The following is an 18,240-nucleotide window of genomic DNA, read 5'->3' as shown; positions in this document are numbered from 1 at the left end:
GTCCGTTTGCTTGGCATACTTTTTTGTATCCCTTTACTTTCAGTCTGTGTAAATCTTTTGTTTTGAGGTGTGTTTCTTGTAGACAGCAAATATGTGGGTCCTGTTTTCTTATCCATTCTGTTACCCTATGTCTTTTAATTGGAGCATTTAATCCATTTACATTTAAGGTTATTATTGACATGTATTTATTCATTTCCCTTTGTACCTGTGTTCCGCATTTCTTTTTTTCTTCTTTTTCTTAAACATTCCCTTTAGCATCTCTTGCAATGGTGGTTTGGTGGAGATGTATTCTTTTAGTCTTCCTTTGCCTAGGAAACTTTTTATTTCACCTTCCAATATGAATGAGAGCCTTGCTGGGTAGGGTATTCTTGGTTGTAGGCCGTTGTTTTTCATTGCTTGAAATATTTTTGACTACTCCCTTCTGGCTTGTAATGTTTCCGTTGTGAAATTCGTTGATATCTTTATCAGAACTCCCTTGTAAGCTATTTGCTGTTTTTCTCTTGCTGCTTTTAGGATTCTGTCTTTGTCTTTGAATGTTGCCATTTTACTTATGATGTGACTTGAAGTGGGTTTTTTATTATAATCATCTTGATGAATGTATCCTGATGAGTATAAAGTGGTGCTTCATGTTTTTGATTTGCTAATAATGTTGAACATCTTTTCATGTGTTTATTGGCTATTGTATGTCTTTCTTAGAGAACTGTCCCTTTAGATCCTTTGCCCATTTAAAAATTGGCTTGTCTTTATTGAATTGTAACAGTTCTTTATATATTCTAGATACAGATCTCTTGTGAATGGCAGAAATTTTCTCCCATTTTGTGGGTTTTATTTTCTTAATAGTGTCCTTAGAAGCACAGAAGTTTTTTCTCTTGACAGTCATTTCTAATTTATTTTTTCTTTAGTTGCTTGTGCTTTTGGTGTCATATCTAAGAAACCATTACCTAATCCAAAATCAGAAATATTTCTGCTTGTGTTTTCTTCTAAAATTTTTATAGACTCTGTTCTTACCTTTAAATCTTTGAACCACTTTGAGTTAAGTTTTGTATGTGGTGTGTGATAGGAGTCCAGCTTCATTCTTTTGCATGTGGGTAACCAGTTGTCCTTGCACCATTTATTGGAAAGAAATTAAACTTATCATCAGACAGATGTTTATCATGTAGCTCAAAGTGGTAAATATCAACAGTGTCAAAAGATGTAGTTTGCATTGTGCAAACATGACTCTTACCATTCTGTTCCATTGCAAGTATTTACGTTTTGTTAATGATCACCTCCAGCAGAGCCCCCAAAGTTTGGTTGGTTTGTTTTCCTGTGTGTGTATTTGAGGACAGTGGTATAGATGTGGAGAATGAGTGGATTTTAAAGTTGACATAAAAACTTCACTTATTGGGTGTATAGTTTTTGCCAGGCATTGTACTGTGATTTGGGAATGAAAATTAGGCCTGCTGCAGATTAGAGTTCCAGTAGATGATTGTAGAAAGATGGGAGATAGTTTGGAAAGAAGACATAGTCCCTGCTTTCTAGAACAGTGCAGAAAAATAAACAATGTAATATGAAAGGCTATAACTGAAGCATAGTATGTAAAGCAAGCTAAGAATACAAGAAATTGAATATATAGTTAATCCAAATGATTAAAAGAGAGTTGAAGTGGAAAGCACCCAGCAGATTAGCTGGTGATGTTGCTAGAGTTCTGTGTTACTGAAATATTTTTTAAAAATTAATTATAGACATTTGTTTCTTATCTTTAATTATGACCTCTATTCATTTATTCTTTGGAAGAATAGGTTTTTTGCTTTCAATACAGAGGAGATAGCTTAAAAAATCAAAGATCTAATTCCTCTCTAGTATTCATCGTCTACTTTCCTAATAAATACCTCTTAGTAAAAGCACAGCAGTTTTTAAAATTCTATTGCTATTTATTTCCTTTTATAAGTTTTCCCAAGCTTCTCCTCATCCTTCCCATTTAGAGTGGAGGAATAAATAAAGGCTGTTTATGTTTGTTTTTTAGTTTATATAAAACTCTTGTTTAGTTTTTTGGGCTACATAAGACTAGATAAAGTGTATGATATAAAGAAAATTGTTCCCAAAAGATTAAAGCAATTGAATTTTTGCCTAATGTGTAGTTTATCAATTTAGAAAATAATATTGTCTTTTAAAAATATTCCGTTTCAGAATGACATTAAATATTTCTGAGGTCATCTGGATATGACCATTTTCTTATGGATATTCTGAAAAATCACACTGTGAGTTGTGATTTTTAAGCTAACACAGAAAATATACAGTTTTAAATCTACTTTCTGTTTCCTGTGAGGCAAAGAATCATAGTCTTTACTGTTACTGAACAACTGATAAATTTGTTGGTACTAATATAAGGATAGTCTCAACCTATCCCGACAAGTTTATACTCTTACACATTTGTAAAGTAATCAGTAGCCTTATTCTATTTCCATGCATTCTATTTCACACAGTGATTATAAACAGAAAGAAAATCCAAGTCTTTATTGCCTGAGAACAAATTCTTTGATGTGCAAATTTGTTTAAAAGTTACTATTGGCCCTTTATTTTGCTATACTTTTGAGCAGAAGAAAGAGATCTGGCCCTGGCTGCTGTGGCTCAGTTGGTCCGAACGTCTTCCTGTACCCCAAAAGGTTGTGGATTCAATTCCCGGTCAGGGCACATACCTGGGTTGCAGGTTTGATCCCCAGTTGGGGCATTTACAGGAGGCAACTGATGGCAAACAATTGATGTTTTCCTCTCACATCAATATCTGTCTGTCTCTCCATCTCTACCTCCCCACCCCATTCCTCTCTCTGTAAAAGCAATGAAAAATGTCCTTGGGTAAGGATAAAAAAAAAAGAGGGAGAGAGAGCTGTATGGGGACTGAACTGGGTGGAAGAGGACAAGGGGGAAAATTGGGACAACTGTAACAGAACAACAATAAAATATTTTTTTAAAAGAGATCTGTGTATTTTGAATGAATTAATACCTAAATCTACTTATTAAGCCCTCATGTTGGCAACTTCTAAGACTTACTACTTAGCAGAGAAGTGAATCTTCTGAATTCTAAATGTGTAATGTAGGTAATGTTTATTTTCTTGGAAATCCAGGGTGAGCCTTCGGTGGACACTTAACATGAGAATATCAGAAATAGAAGGTACCTAAGAAACTATGTAGGTCAAAATTTCTTTTTCTAGATAAGGAAATGGAGGGCTAGAGAAGTAACTGGATTGCCTTGAGTTGCATATCTCATTAGTGGTAAAGTAAATTTCAGTACAAACAATAGGATCTCAAAAATAATATTCTGCCTGTAGTTTGATTGCACTTTCCTGAATATGAGTACACTAGATGAGGTAGATACACTCCATTCTGGCAATGTTATAACTAAGAAAACACAATCTTACTACTATGTATAAAAATGGTCCTCTATATTAGGTCTGCATGGGAAACCATTTTAAAAGCATCTTTACAGAAGAAAATATGTCACCCGTTTTTGATTATCATGTTTAACAGCCATCAACTCAGAAAGATTTCTTTATATCAGAAGGTTTAATATTTGGGTTTCATGAATCCTTAAGGAATTCATATTATGTGAGTTTCTGAGCCATCTGAAATTATGTCCATAATTTAGTTCATAGCTTTTGTAAATATCTCAAAGAGCCACTACCCAAGACCAAGTTGGATTCACAGTCTACAGTTTAGCAATTTCTTTTTGCCTTATCTTCCTTGGAAGATAACTTCCTATCCTCCATATTATAATTCTACTTTAACTTGGAGATTGTTAATGTTTCCAAATGAAGAATTTCAGATCAGTTTAACTTTTCCCATAGGTCCTTTTTTCCCTCCACATTTTAAGTCATTTTTATGACTGTCTTTTGAACCCTTTCCAAATTCTTTATAAATGTGAAAGCCAAGGAGCTCAGAATTAGAAATGATATGTTAATGAAGATCTAGTTTAGGAGCTTGGAACTGCTGATAGTGAGTGGTTTCATGCAGTTATGGGCAGCAGAAATAAGACTACTGAGATAGGTCCAGAAATGATCTCCCTCCCCCACTCCATTTCAAGGTAGGCTGGGCAGAACCTTAAGGTCCAGAGAGTCAGAAGGTTAAGGGACCAAGACAAGTTTAAAAGGATTGGGCATATTATTTCAAAGTTCAAAGCATAGTGAACAGATCCTGAATAAAGGAGTCAGAATAGTGAGCATGAAGCAAGCCCAGACCTGAAGGTGACACAGAATCCCAGATAAAATCTGCACATGAACCAACTGCCACCTTTCTAAGTAAAAATTGATGCAGTCTTCCATTATTGAGACTCTTCACTTGGGGAGGTACTTGTCTTCCCAATTTCCCTTCTCCTGTAACCTCCAAAGTCCCACTAGCCTTGAGGCGTTAGGTTCCTGAGAGTTATGTTCCCAAGAGGTGTGACTAATGGAAACAGTGGATGAGGTTTACAAGCTATAATATATGAAGAAGGCTATCAAAATCATTGGGGTTGGGAGGAATTACAGACAATTATAGAACTCTGATGAAACTATGGGTGGGTTTTCTCTCCAGAAGGAAGGCACCAAATACTCATACATATTGTACAAATAATTGTATACAATTTAATCTGCCCTGAAACTGATACATGGTTAATAACCTTTTGAGAAATGTGTTATTCTGCATTTCTTATCTGTTTTTTTGTCCTTTATTAATGTTTTATATAATTGTTTCATTTGCTATCTGAGCTATATGAAGGAGGTTTGGGCATGCATTCCACATGTGAGCCAAAAGATTAATGGGAAACTGCAACCCTCAGGCCATGGCACTGATGACACCAATACTTTGGAGGAGATCCTTGAGGGGCATGGTGAGTTGGGGGATAAGAACTGTGCCAAAGAAGTTCACCACCCCTCTCTCACTGGATGATTCTACCTCTTTCCTAAGCTAGGGTCTAGGTTTTATTTTAGCAACTGTGAAGCAGTTCCTATATGAATCATGTCATGTGATGCTGATACTGAGCAGATTAGTCTTAGGTGGTTCTTCTTAGAGCAGCATCCAGTTCCCAAGCATGGCTGGCCTAGACCTGAGGCCGTGGGTGAGACCTCTGGCCAGGGAAGGGTGGTAGAGTAGAGCAAAAGGATGACTTTGGTAAGACATCCTGAACTTCACTCATGGCTCTTTGTGACTATTATTAATTTTACTCATCCATATTCACTGGCAGGCCCTCTTAGTCTATCTAGATTTATTAAATATATGATTGAATTTAGAAAGTAATTACATGGATAACTCAAGCTAAATAAAATCTCATTTACCACAAATTTAAGGTCCTCTGAAACAGAGTACTTGAATTATTCAGTTAATTCTATACTTATAGAATACCTAGAAAAAAGGGGAAAAGGTCCTTTTTATTTGTTTATTTTTAAGATTTTATTTATTTATTTTTAGAGGAAAGGGAGGGAGAAAGGGAGGGAGAAAGAGAGAGAGAAACATTGATGTGCAAGAGAAACATTGATCAGTTGTCTGTCACACACCCCATTCTGAGGACCTGGCCTACAGCCCAGGTATGTGTCCTGACTGGGAATTGAACCATTGACCTTTTAGTTTGCAGGATGATGCCCAACCCACTAAGCCACACCAGTCAGGGTGAAAGTCCTTTTTATAAAAATATTACAGTAAAAAAAAAAATATTTGGAAAAGGTATTTCCAAATCTGTGCATATTTAAAGGTCTATTAAATGAGTAAGAATCTATTCTCCATTTTGCTTTAACTGTTTTCTCCCCTCTTTACTTGATCTCTTCAAATCCTGTCTATTCTTGAAACCCATTTTGGGGCCTACCCTTCCTATAATACAGATAGTAGAACCTACTTTGATGACATTTTGGAGTAAAAATGAGATAATCCTGTTCTGCCTTTAGCATAGGGCCTAGCACATAATAAGCAATATGTATGTTAGCTGAAAAGGGTGGTAATGGTTATGATAAAGCTTTCTCCAAATACTCTGATCAGCATTTGACCTTATTCTCAGACCATAAAAAATAATTTACTTCTGTACCACTTGCTGACACTTAGTTTCCTAGTTTAGATGTTATCATTTTATCTCCATGATGAGATTGCAAACATCTTCATAGACAAAGAGAGGCAATATAAAACTTGCTGGATTTGATTGAAGATTGGCATTTACTTTCTTACAAGCTGCATGGTCTTTATTATGATTCTTTTCTCAACAGAAAATGAAAACACTAGCAGAAAGGAGGAGGAGTGCTCCATCTCTCATCCTGGATAAAGCCCTACAAAAACATCCTAATACCAAGTAAGTGAAAAATTTGTATCATACATTTTGTATGTGCTACATATTTTTTATGTGTGGGGTTATTTACTTCTTTTTTTTAACAGCACCAGAATTCTCTGTTTAATAATAGAAAATATGACTTCTGTTCTGAGGTTATTTAATAAGGTCTATTTATTTTGTGAATCACAGAGCATTTTAGAGTTGGCACATATGATCAGTTGCTTTAAAACTGATTTCAAAAGTGGATCCCACATCACATAGTACACAAAAATTAAAGGTCCACATACTGTTAAAGTTTATATAAAAAAATGATCAAAAATAGGAATACTAATATATGAGTTATTTTAACCACCGTACATATTTGGTCATACACAAGCCTTTGTCTAGTTCTTTATCAAAAGGTGATCCCTGTGCATGGTTATAAGGGAAATTTTTACTAATTTTAGATATGAAGAAAGATTAAGATTGTTAAAAAAGGGAATGTTGATTTCTTTTAGACATTATTAGTTAAATTAATTAGTGAATTTATTAGTGAAATTTGAAGTGAAAAAACAAACTAAATATCTATTGAAATGATCATTTTACCTATTGAGGCTGAACACTATTTCAATGACATTTTACAAAAATCTTTCATAATGTGTAGAAATTGAATGGATATTCAATCATTAACTTAGTCATTAATTTTTTTCTCCAAGATGTCTATTTACTTTTTAAGTTTTTTTATTGATTATGCTGTTACAGTTGTCCCAGTTTTTTCCCTTTGCCCCCCCTTCCTTCCAGCAATCCATTACCCCTTAGTTCATTTTCATGGGCTCTGCATGTAAGTTCTTTAGCTTCACCATTTCCTATACTATTCTTTTTTTTAAAATAATTTATTTATTTGTTTATTTTATTTTTTTATATATTTAGAGAGAGGGGAAAGGAGAAAGAGAGGGAGAGAAACATCACTGTGTGGTTGCCTCTCACTCGCACCCCCAACTGGGGACCTGACATGCAACCTAGTCATGTGCCCTGACTGGGAATCAAACCAGCTACACTTGGCTTGCAGGCCGACGCTCAATCCACTGAGCCACAGCAGCCAGGACTTTTATACTGTTCTTAACATCCCCCTGTTTTGTTCCTACCAATTATGCTTCTTGATCCCTGCACCATTCCCCCTTCTCCCCCTTTCACGTCCCCGCTGATACCTTCCAAATAATCCCCATACCTATGATTCTGTTCCTGTTCTGGTTACTTGCTTAGTTTGTTTTTGTTTTTTAGATTCAGTTTTTGATAGTTGTGAGTTTGTTGTCATTTTAGTGTTCATAGTTTTGATCTTTTTCTTAAATAAGTCCCTTTAACATTTCATATAATGAGGGCTTGGTGGTGATGAATTCCTTCAGCTTTACCTTGTCTGGGAAGCACTTTGTCTGCCCTTCCATTCTAAATGATAGCTTGGCTGGATAGAGTAATCTTGGGTGTAGGTCCTTGCTTTTCATCATGTGGAATACTTCTTACCAGTCTTGTATTGCCTGCGAAGTTTCTTTTGAGAAATCAGCTGACAGTCTTATAGGCACCCCTTTGTAGGTAACTCTCTGCTTTTCTCTTGCTGCTTTTAAGATTCTCTCTTTATCTTGAACCTTTGACATTTTAATTATGATGTGTCTTGGTTTGGTCCTCTCTGGGTCTAACTTGTTTGGGACTCTATATGCTTCCTGGACTTGTATGTTTTATTTCCTTCGCCAAATTAGGGAAGTTTACTTTCCTTATTTTTTCAAATAAGTTTTCCATTTCTTACTCTTCCTCTTCTCCTGGCACCCTTGTGATTTGGTTGTTGGTACGTTTAAAGTTGTCCCAGAGGTTCCTAAGCCTCTCCTCATTTTTTTTTTTCAATTCCTATTTCTTCTTTCTGTTCTGGGTGAATGTTTATATCTTCCTTTTGTTCCAAATCGTTGATTTGAATCACAGCTTCCTTCCTATCACTGTTGGTTCCTGGTATATTTGTCTTTATTTCACTTTGTATAGCCTTCACTTCTTCCTTTATTTTGTGGCCTTACTCAATCATTTCTCCGAGCACCCTGATCACCAGTGTCTTGAACTTTGCATCTGAGAAGGTGGCTACCTAAATTTGTTCAGTTCTTTTTCTGGAGTTTTGTTCTGTTCTTTCATTTGGGCCATATTTTTTTGCCTCCTCAATTTGGCAGCCTCCCTGTGTTTGTTTCTGTGTATTAGGTAGACTTGCTTTGACTCTATATATTGGTAGTATGACCTAATATGATAAGTGCCTTTTGGGTCCAGTGGCACAGCCTCCCCTATCACTCAAGCTGGGTACTTGATGTGTGCCCTTAATGTAGGCTGAGTATATCCTTCTCTTGTAGTTGAGCCTTTGTTGCTGTTGACAGATCTATGGGAGGGATTTATCCAGGCCAGTCAGCTGCAAGAACTGGCTGTGAGCACTTATCCCCAACCTCTCTGCCTGCTGTGGAGAATCAGCTGTGCAGGGGCAGGGTGGTGGTGCTCCTGCTTGGTCTGTAGCTGTCCATAGGGTATGCTGACCCTGGAGTTTTCTGGGTGTTGCAGGCCAATGTCAGCCCCCATCTGTGTTTTGCCAAGGGCTCCCAGCCTGAGCTATAAATCAATCTGAAATGGCTGCTACTTGTGCTGGGCTTGGAGATTCCCAGGCAAAGCCAAGCTGTGAATCTAAGCTGACTGCTTGTAGTGCTGGGCCCGAGTCACTGAGGCCAGCTGTTGTTTGTTTGATAGTATTTTGGAAGTTGTGAAGCATGAGCCAAGATCAGCTATTCATATGAAAAATTGGCTTGTGGGCAGGCAGAGCGCAGGGTGGGGATGGGGGGGAGGGTTGGGAGGTGCGGGGTGGTGTCTGTAAATTAGGTGCGGCAGGGTCTCTGGGGATCTCCATGGCCAGTCAAATAGTGTTAGTCAGGTTGATGGAGTCTCAGATATGGCACCAGCTTGCCAGCTCTGTGGGGGGAGGGTTTAGAAAAGAGACAATGGCCTCTGCTTGCCTTGGTGCCAGACACTTCAGTTCCTCCCTGTATGCCACTGGTGCCTCTCAAGCTGCCACCCTGGTGCTGGCATTCAGAAGGCATGAATCTGAGTAGGTGAGTCCATGTGCAGGTTCTTTAAGAGGAACTGCTGGGGTCTCCAGAAGTTTCTTCCACCGACCCAATGCCCGCTGGTTTTTGCAGCCAAAAGTTGTGAGGATTCAACTTCCTGGCACTGGAACCCTGGGCTGGGGGAGCCTTGTGTGGGGTTGGAAGTCCTTGCTCCCGAGATATCCTACCTGAATTTTTATTCACCACACATGGGTGAGACTAGCCTGTTCCACACTCTGCACCCCGTCTCAATAATGTGGTTTCTTTAATTCTGTAGTTGTCAGACTTCCATTCAACTCAATTTCGGATGGCTCTGGCTGATGGTTGTTCTATATTTTAGCTGTAATTTTGATGTGGTTGTGTGAAAAGGCAAGCCATGTCTGCCTACAGTGCCATCTTGACTGGATGCTCCTATTCATTAATTTTTAAGTGGCATTATAACTCAGAAGTTTTATGTCCAAAGGAATCCTGTAATGATTTTCTACTAATCTGTGAATCCTTTTATGTAAATAGAAGTCTTATCACCTTTATTTAAATTGAGGGTATACCTGGTATTTCTACGAATGATGTGTTAATTTAACATAAAGTCTATATGGAAGCATGGCAGTTTTTTCAATGCCAAAAATAAATTATATAGCTAAATCCCAGTCTTGAAACTTTCAAAATACTTAGGTCATTCTCAGTAGTCAGCAACTTCTCAGACTCAGGCAGCCTGTACCCCAAAACACATGCTATAGTTATTGGGTTGATCAGGAAATGTAAATTACTTTTAATAGAAGCCTAATAAAAATTTAATTAGGAAGATATTCTTCTGCCAAATAACTAAACAATGCAGTAACACATTTCAGTACCATATTTAAATAACTTTTAGATTATTTGCATTAGTGTATGTATCTTTGCATTAGTATGGAGAAAAGAGTATGGTTATAGCTTCACAGTTTGAGCTTGCTTACCTTGAAAACTCAGGGGAAAGTAATTTTTTAGAAGAGGTAGAGAGGGGAGGCAGAATTATCAGTACAACTGTCTTTAATTCTGCTATATAGGTAAAAATAGCTTTATTATTGACTTTTCTAAAGAAATAAAAAGGAACAGTTAAAGGAAAATTTCATATTGGAAGCTTCTGGGATAGATGTGTGCTAGACTTTTCAATTAAAGTAACCCTTACATCAGAAAATCTATAGCCGGAGATCAGAGGTCATCAGTGGCCCACCTACTACCTAAGCCAGGGCAAGAATCTGTAACAATACAATTGTAGCACTGAAAGCTCATATAGACCAGTGGTTCTCAACAGGGAGGTACTAATTTTAAGAGGTAATTTTGAAATTTTGTAGAGCTTTTGAGTTTGTCTCAATGATTTAGTAGGCAGTGGTCAGAGATGCTAGACATCATGTAATGTACAGGACAAACCACACAACAAAGAATTGTGTGGTTCCTGCATAGCTTTTCAATGTCGCGTATATGGTGTATTTGTGAAGAAGAGAAAGCCTTTGTATAATTATCTATGCCTATAACTTAACTCTTTTATCTATAAATACTAAATGTTTTATATACTCTTGCATAGTTTCAAAAAACAGTAAAATCTCCAGAAATGCAGCTACCTTGCATATCAAGAGATAATTGTACTTTGTATTGTTTGAAACCATTTCAGAAAATCACTTGGCTTTGCTTCATTTTCCTGTACTTGTTGCATGGAATGGTTTCTTATCCTACTTCTCTTAAATTTAAATGTGTTAATTATAAATAGGTATAAGCATCTGACTACTTCATTATCTTTTAGTATAGTCGTGCCCGAACATATACATATTGAAATACATAATTTATTATTAATTACTTTCATTTCATTTTCTTTTATATTACTGTTAGGGTATTTAATTGATACATTTTCATTTCAGGATAAAAAAAGGAGGAATTGAAATAAATGTATATGCATACCTTTTACATAAAAAGGGGGCATATGGTTTAATAGGATTGAGAACAACTGATATATATGAAATGCCAGGTTAGAGAAAATGCTAACACTTACTTGCCTGACTTCCTGAGATTGTTTTGAGTTAGAGAACCAGTATGATAATGTGCAACCACCTCCTGCCCCTCGCCTGCCTCCTCATCACCTCTGCAACAATTGGTGCTTACATTAGAGCCAGTTCCCCTTATTCCTGACTCAGAAATACGGTGGAGTTTGTGTCAAAATAATCACAGGGAAAAAAGACTAAGTTGCAGTTGTATATCAACTGTAATCTCAGTCTATTTCCTATGAATTTCTCTGGGTCAGTAATAAGAGTACCTAGTGCTGGGGAAGAGGACCTTTACCTATCTTATAGAAATAATGTTTTTACCCTATGTAGTGTTGGTGGTTAATGTATACATCTGCCTGCCCCCCACCAAAACCTGTTGAATGTTGTATGTATACAAAATATTTGCAAGTAAAGTAATTCCAGGATTGGAAAGAATCTTAAAGGTCATCAGGTCCAGTGGTTTCTGAACCTAAGTCAGTATTCTGCAGTGGGACCCAGGCACGTTTTTCAAAAACTCTTCATAATAAAATAGTACTTTGTATATACCTTGTGTTCAGTTATTATTTGTTGTATGAATTAGTGAATGAGTGAGTCCATTTTCAAACCAAAATAGGAACTTATTAAGTTTCTGACAGTAGTTTCTGATTTTTGTGCCCTCCTTTAAGTAGTCGATACATAAGGGACTTCCTTTTTCATTTCTATTATTTGTGAAATTCTGGCTAGGGAAAAAGGGAGATTCCTTTTAACAAAATATTTCTGAGTTATTATTAGGAAGTTATTTCAGCATCAAAATACCACAAGAACTCATGTATGTGGTCTGGAAATACCTCATATGTTGGCATTCTTGTGGTATGTCATCATTGTTTACTTAGGGATAAATTCAAACTTTTCCTCCAGAAATTCACTTGTTTTGATTGGGTATTCAGCCTACCTTAGAGAATTTACACAAAAATGTACCCACTTTGGTTTAAAATTACAATCTGTTGGCACAGCTAAATTGGTATTCACCTGTCTTCCATCCTTACCTCCAAATTAGTTTCTTGTGTCTGCTGTTTGTAAGATCTTGTGCTAGGTTCTTTAAATACATTACCTTTTAAATCTCTGCTTACTACTACTAAGGGGAGAAAAAGACAATGCCAGGAAAGCACTGAGATATGGCAGAAGGTGCTTGGGCTTTGTCTACATTCAAATGCTGGCTCTTCATCCTGACTTTCTGTGTGGCCTCAGATAAATCAACCAATCTCTGAGTCTGTGTTTTCCTCTGTAAAATATTAATCTAGTTCTTACAGTATAGAGTATGACTTGAGAAAATAACAGAATGCTTAGGAGATTAACTTAGTTATTAGTTGCCTTCCTTTCCTTAGATATATTTAATTTTCAAGCTTTAGATGCCCTAACTCATCCAGCAAAATCAGGTTTCATAATGAAAGGCACCTATTTAATCATCACAACATTGTATAACTAAAAGTTAGTCATTGAGCCTGTCTCATTATATAGTGGAAATTCCGTCAGTGACTTGCCCTAAGTCACTCAATTAATTCAGGATTAGAGACAGAACTGGAAACCCAGGTTCTTGGTCTTGATGGAATATTCTTTGCATTACACAAGAAAAAGCTGTATGATATAGGGTATAAGAGCATGGATTTTATAGCCAAATTGCTAGGTTAGAACCTCAATACTTCCCCTTACTAGCTGTGTGATCTTGGGTAAGTTTTTAAACCAGGGATAATAAAGAAAACATACCTCATAAGGCTGTAAGGAAGACTAAGTGGTCTTACATATGTAGAGTAGTCTGTGGTCCATAATCTATGCTGTATGTATAAAGGCTATATATTATTATTAGTGGTGATAGTAACAGTAGTAACAACGGAAGTAGAAATGCACATTATCCTAGTAGAGAGATTCTTCCCATAGCAGATGGGAAATAAAAAACATGAAAGATGCCATCTGGAAGCCAGCTAGATTCTAATATTAAATTCATTTTAACAAGACAATTATATCTAGGTCTGGCCTTAAGCAAGATTAGCTCAGAACATTTTGGATTTATTCTTGGTGGACCCTGACAACTTTTGAGGTTTCCCTAGGAAGAAGTTCAAAGTATGCCTGGAATGATTCTGGGAAATAAGAACTTGAGACACAGAGGATTGACCTGCTTTGTTTGGCCACTTAAGATGAAGAGGCTCTAGGAGATTCCTATGTGCCAAAGCTACGAACCAAGATTAGACACACATAGAATTTGCTGGCAAGGATGCTAGGGTGAGAGAGCCAAATAAGAAGGCATTGGAGAACTAGGAAACAGCTGTTTGCTAACTGGCTTCTACTTTTTTTTTGGTCAGTTCACTCCAGTTGTTCATGACTACATACACACACACACCCATGCCAACATTGTCCTACTCAGACTATCCCGCATTATATGCTAAAAATTCCTCATCATTCCATTTCCTTTGTCTCTGTCTTGTTAGCATCATAATTTTTATATAAGTCTGAAGTAGACGATAACTTACCATACTTCCAAATGAAAGAAGAACATTTGTAGTTCAGAGTAGTTTAGTGAGGAGTGTGGTCAAATCTTTCATAACAGAATGGAAACAAAAATAAAAACAAAAAAACCTCTTCCTGTAATAGTTTAGTGAGAACTTTCCAGATATGGTAGTTGGGATGAACTGAATGACCTCCTAAAAGTCACTCTTATGCTGAGACTTTAAGATAATTATGGTACGTTTGATATAATTTAAAGGAAAAGTCAATTTAAAAGAGAATTTATTAGACTTTCTTTTGGAATCCTATAAATCACCTGTGCCCAGATATAAGATTTCAAATAGGACTTCCAGCCAAGATGGAGGCATAAATATACACTTTGTGTCTCCTCACAACTAAGAAGGCATTTACAACCACTTCAAAACTAAAAAATAAAATAAAATAAAATAAACCAGAAAATCGAAACTACAGAGAAGTTCAGCAAAGAAATAAAGAAGAAATAATCAGCCAGGAAGTAGGAGAGGTGGAGCAGCAGCTGTGGGGGCGGTGCTTGGAAGGCAGCATAGCTAGAGGCAGTGCAGCTGGTGGGAGTGGAGTGGTCGCGTACGTTTAGCAGTAGCCATAGCAAAAAACACGACAACACATTCATAGGGTTTAAACCGAAGAAGTGATCCCAGCCCCACACCAGACCATGTAGCTTGTGGTTCCAGCGTCAGGAAAATAGAGTCACATTGCTTCTGACTGTGAAAGCCAATGGGGGGTTGGGGGAGAGGAAGAAGCTACCAGTCTTGAAAAGGAGACAGCTTGCTTAGTACTGGAAGGGGGAGAAGTGCCTGGAAAAGGGGCAGGAGCCAGCGCTGTTCCCTCTAAGACCCCTCCCCCATATACAGCAACAAAATGTGGTGAAACTGGCGCCAGCACTAATGAATACCTAAGGCTCCACCCCCTATAACATAAGAGGTGGGACAGCCCCACCCAAATCACAGAGGCAAACACAGAAAGCGGTCAAGATGAGGAGACAGAGAAGTAGGGCCCAGAAGGGGAGGGCAGATCAAAGTCCCAGTGACACAACTAAGCAAGGAGCAGATAGCGCACCTAACAGATGAAGAGATAGAGGACTTAGCAGATGCACAGTTTAAGGCATTGTTAATAAAGATGCTCACAGACTTGACAGAAAAAATTAAACATGACGGGTTAAGGATGTAGGTTATCCTGGCTGAAATGAAGGAAAAGCCACATGGAACAAGTGGTGAAAGAAAGGAAACCAGGGTTCAAATCAACAAATTGGAACACAAGGAAGAAACAAACAGTCAACCAGTAAAGAAGGAGGAAATGATAACTGAAAAAAATGAGGAGAGGCTTAGAAACTTCTGGAATAGCTTTAAACATGCCAACATCTGAATCATAGTGTTGCCAGAAGGTGAAGAGGGAGAGCAAAAATTGAAAAGCTATGTGAAAAAATAATGAAGGAAAACTTCTCTAATTTGGGGAAGGGAATGGACATATGGGTCCAGGAAGCACAGAGAGTCCCAAACTAGACCCAGGGAGGACCACACCAAGACACCTCATAATTAAAATGCCAAAGGTTAAGGATAAAAAGAGAATCTTAAAAGCAGCAAGAGAGAAGAGGAAAATTACCTACAAAGGGGTACCTATAAGACTGTCAGCTGATTTCTCAAAAGACACTTTGCAGGCAAGAAGGGGCTGGCAGGAAATATTCAAATTGATGAAAAGCAAGGACCTACAACCAAGACTACTCTATCCAGCAAGGCTATCATTCAGAATGGAAGGGTAGAGAAAGCGCTTCTCAGACAAGGTAAAGCTAAAGGAGTTCATCATCACCAAGCCATTATTATATGAAATGTTAAAGGGGCTTATTTAAGAAAAAGATCAAAACTATGAATATTAAAGTGAAAACAATATCACAACTATCAACAACAGAAGCTAGGGAATGGAAACAAAGGCAAACTAAGCTGATAACCAGAGTAGGAACAGAATCATAGGTATGGGGAGCACGTGGGGGAAGGTCAGCTGGGAGGGCGAAGGGAGGAGAGGGAGGGAAATGTTGCAGGAATTAAGAAGCATAGTTGAGGGTGCAGAATGGACAGGGTGATGTTGAGAAGAGCTTATATACATGACCCATGGACATGGACTAAGTGGGTGGGGGGGCTGGAGGGAGGGGAACTGGTGAATGGAGGGGAGCAAAGGGAAAAGAAATTGGGACAACTGTAACAACATAATCAATAAAACGTACAAAAGAAAAAAAAGACTTTAAATAAAATTTTGAATTTTAGTTTTTTTAAAATAATTTTAAGACCTTTAAAAAAAATTACAATAAACTACAGTTGACCCTTGAACAACATGGGTTTGAACTGCATGGGTCCACTTAATCCTGGATTTTCAAAAATATACAGTTGGCCCTCTTGGTCCTCTGTATCCCTGAGTTTCACAATCATGGATTCAAGCAACCACAGGTCTGTATTTTCAGTGTTCAGTTGGGAATCCACGGATATGGAAGGCCATCCATATACATTGTTCTGTGCCATTTTATATAAGGGACTTGAACATCTGTGGATATTGGTATCTGTGAGGCCCTAGAACCAATGTCCTTCAGATACTGAGGGACAACTGTGGGAGATGGAAGTTATAGATGGATTTAGAAGTGCACTGTTCTTGCCACTCCTGACCTCTGCATTGTCCAAGGGTCAGTTGTATACTGGCATGTTATCTTAGAAGAAAAAATTTGACCCAAATGCTATTCACTGTGCTGCCTTGCTTACATGCCACTTGGCTCTACATAAGGCCTCTTCCTACAAGTTTTGGACAATGTGTTCTGAAGTTTTAATTGATAGACCCATGGATAATTCAAGATATGTGAGGAGAAGAACACAAAAATAGAAATTTATTACATGAAGATTGCCAACAATGCAATATCGCCTCTTTGCTGCAAGGAACATTTTCCAAAATCATAAAATTCAGATGTAAAGGAAAGAGACAGCAATTGCTTTATAAGGTGGCAAAGTTGGCAAATTTTTACCAGAATGGAATTCATTGCTTTAAGCAAAAGGTTTTCCAGGCCTACATATCAATTTATTCTTTTCAAACTACTTTTCATATTCATTAAAAATGATTGAATACATCTGTTCCTGGTGTGGTGTGTGTGCTGTTTTCTTATGGTATGATTCTGGGAGGAAGTCTTTAGAAGACTATATTGAATCTCCCCACATTCTAGTGGACTTTGACGGGATGAAATTAATTTATTTTTGCACTTACAGAACAGTACATCCATTTAATTTTTTCACTCCATCTATAGCCTAATTTGTTAATTGCAGTTATGATTCAATTTTATCTTTCATTTTGGCAGCAGGAAAGCACTACCTCATTAGTGACTGTTTCTTCACCCTTTCTCACCTCTCTCCACAGGGTTAGCAGGCTGTTCAGAGACATCCTTACTGTACTGGGCTAACTACTCTCTTCCCCAGTACAGCCAGGATTTCTCAGAGGAGCTTTTGAATTTTATGACTGACTTTCCTTCAGAACCCTGAACAAAAGTACATATGAAGGAAGAAGAAGAATAATTGTTACCATTATTGAGAAGCCTCATGCTTTCGTGATTAAGAAAAGTGCAGACTCTGGAGCCCTTCTTACTGAGTTTGTATTTGGCCCAGCTTCTTCCTAGGCATGAGAACTTTGACAAATGCCTTAAGCTCTCCAGCCTGTTCTTTCCTCGTCTGTAAAGTGGGGACTAAGAATTAATATTATAATGTAGTTATATCTGGCACATTGTAAGAATTATATACAATTTTTATTAAATAAAATTATTCAAAATATATTAATATTTATGCAGTCCTGTCACATGATGTCTGATTTTCATAGTGTTTTAGATTTAGGTCATGTCTTCTCAACTTGACTATGTGCTTTTTGAGTGAAGGGACCATGTTTTTCATTTTCAAATCTCCATGTACAATGTTGGGTACAGAACAGATATTTTATAAATACTAGCTAAGCTGAAGGAGTGATTCCTTTCTCCCCGTAGCTAAGTAGATCATCTCTCAGTTGGAGTGGAAAGAGGGTAAGAGGCCACTACTGCCTGAGAAAGTAATACAGTATAGGCAATGTCAAAAAGCCACACAAAAGGAGTGACAATTCTGGAGTTCAGCATATAGTGATTCAATGCTCTCATGTTTAACATGTCATCTGTATTATGAGTCTCTGCCATTGGTTTTCTGATGCATAGCTCCTGGTGTAATAAAAACATGCAGAACTGGATTTTAGTCCCCACACTTTCACCATATGATCCTGGTGGAGTCGCCTAGCCTTTCTGCAACTAGGACTCTTTCCTCAACCATCAATGGTAGGGGAGCCAGGTGAGAGTGCAGTTGACTAA

General features: G+C 37.5%; 1 protein-coding gene across 1 annotated transcript in view; it reads left to right on the top strand.

The window, feature by feature from the left end:
- LOC150018892 (uncharacterized) overlaps window positions 1–17,626 on the top strand; it is a 35,210-nt gene extending 17,584 nt beyond the window's left edge. The window contains exons 3-4 of the mRNA XM_090267337.1: window positions 6,204–6,286; window positions 17,277–17,626. Coding sequence (XP_090123463.1) covers window positions 6,204–6,286; window positions 17,277–17,319 — 126 coding nt within the window. The 3' untranslated portion in view covers window positions 17,320–17,626. The remainder of the gene's footprint in view (window positions 1–6,203; window positions 6,287–17,276) is intronic.
- The last annotated feature ends 614 nt before the right edge of the window (window positions 17,627–18,240 follow it).

Source organism: Furipterus horrens, unplaced genomic scaffold (assembly GCF_987537825.1).
Source record: "Furipterus horrens unplaced genomic scaffold, mFurHor1.1.pri manual_scaffold_2, whole genome shotgun sequence".
In the NCBI taxonomy this organism is placed as follows: Eukaryota; Metazoa; Chordata; class Mammalia; order Chiroptera; family Furipteridae; genus Furipterus; species Furipterus horrens.
The sequence above is the reverse complement of the archived record's forward strand: the minus strand, read 5'-3'. Positions and strand labels throughout refer to the sequence as shown.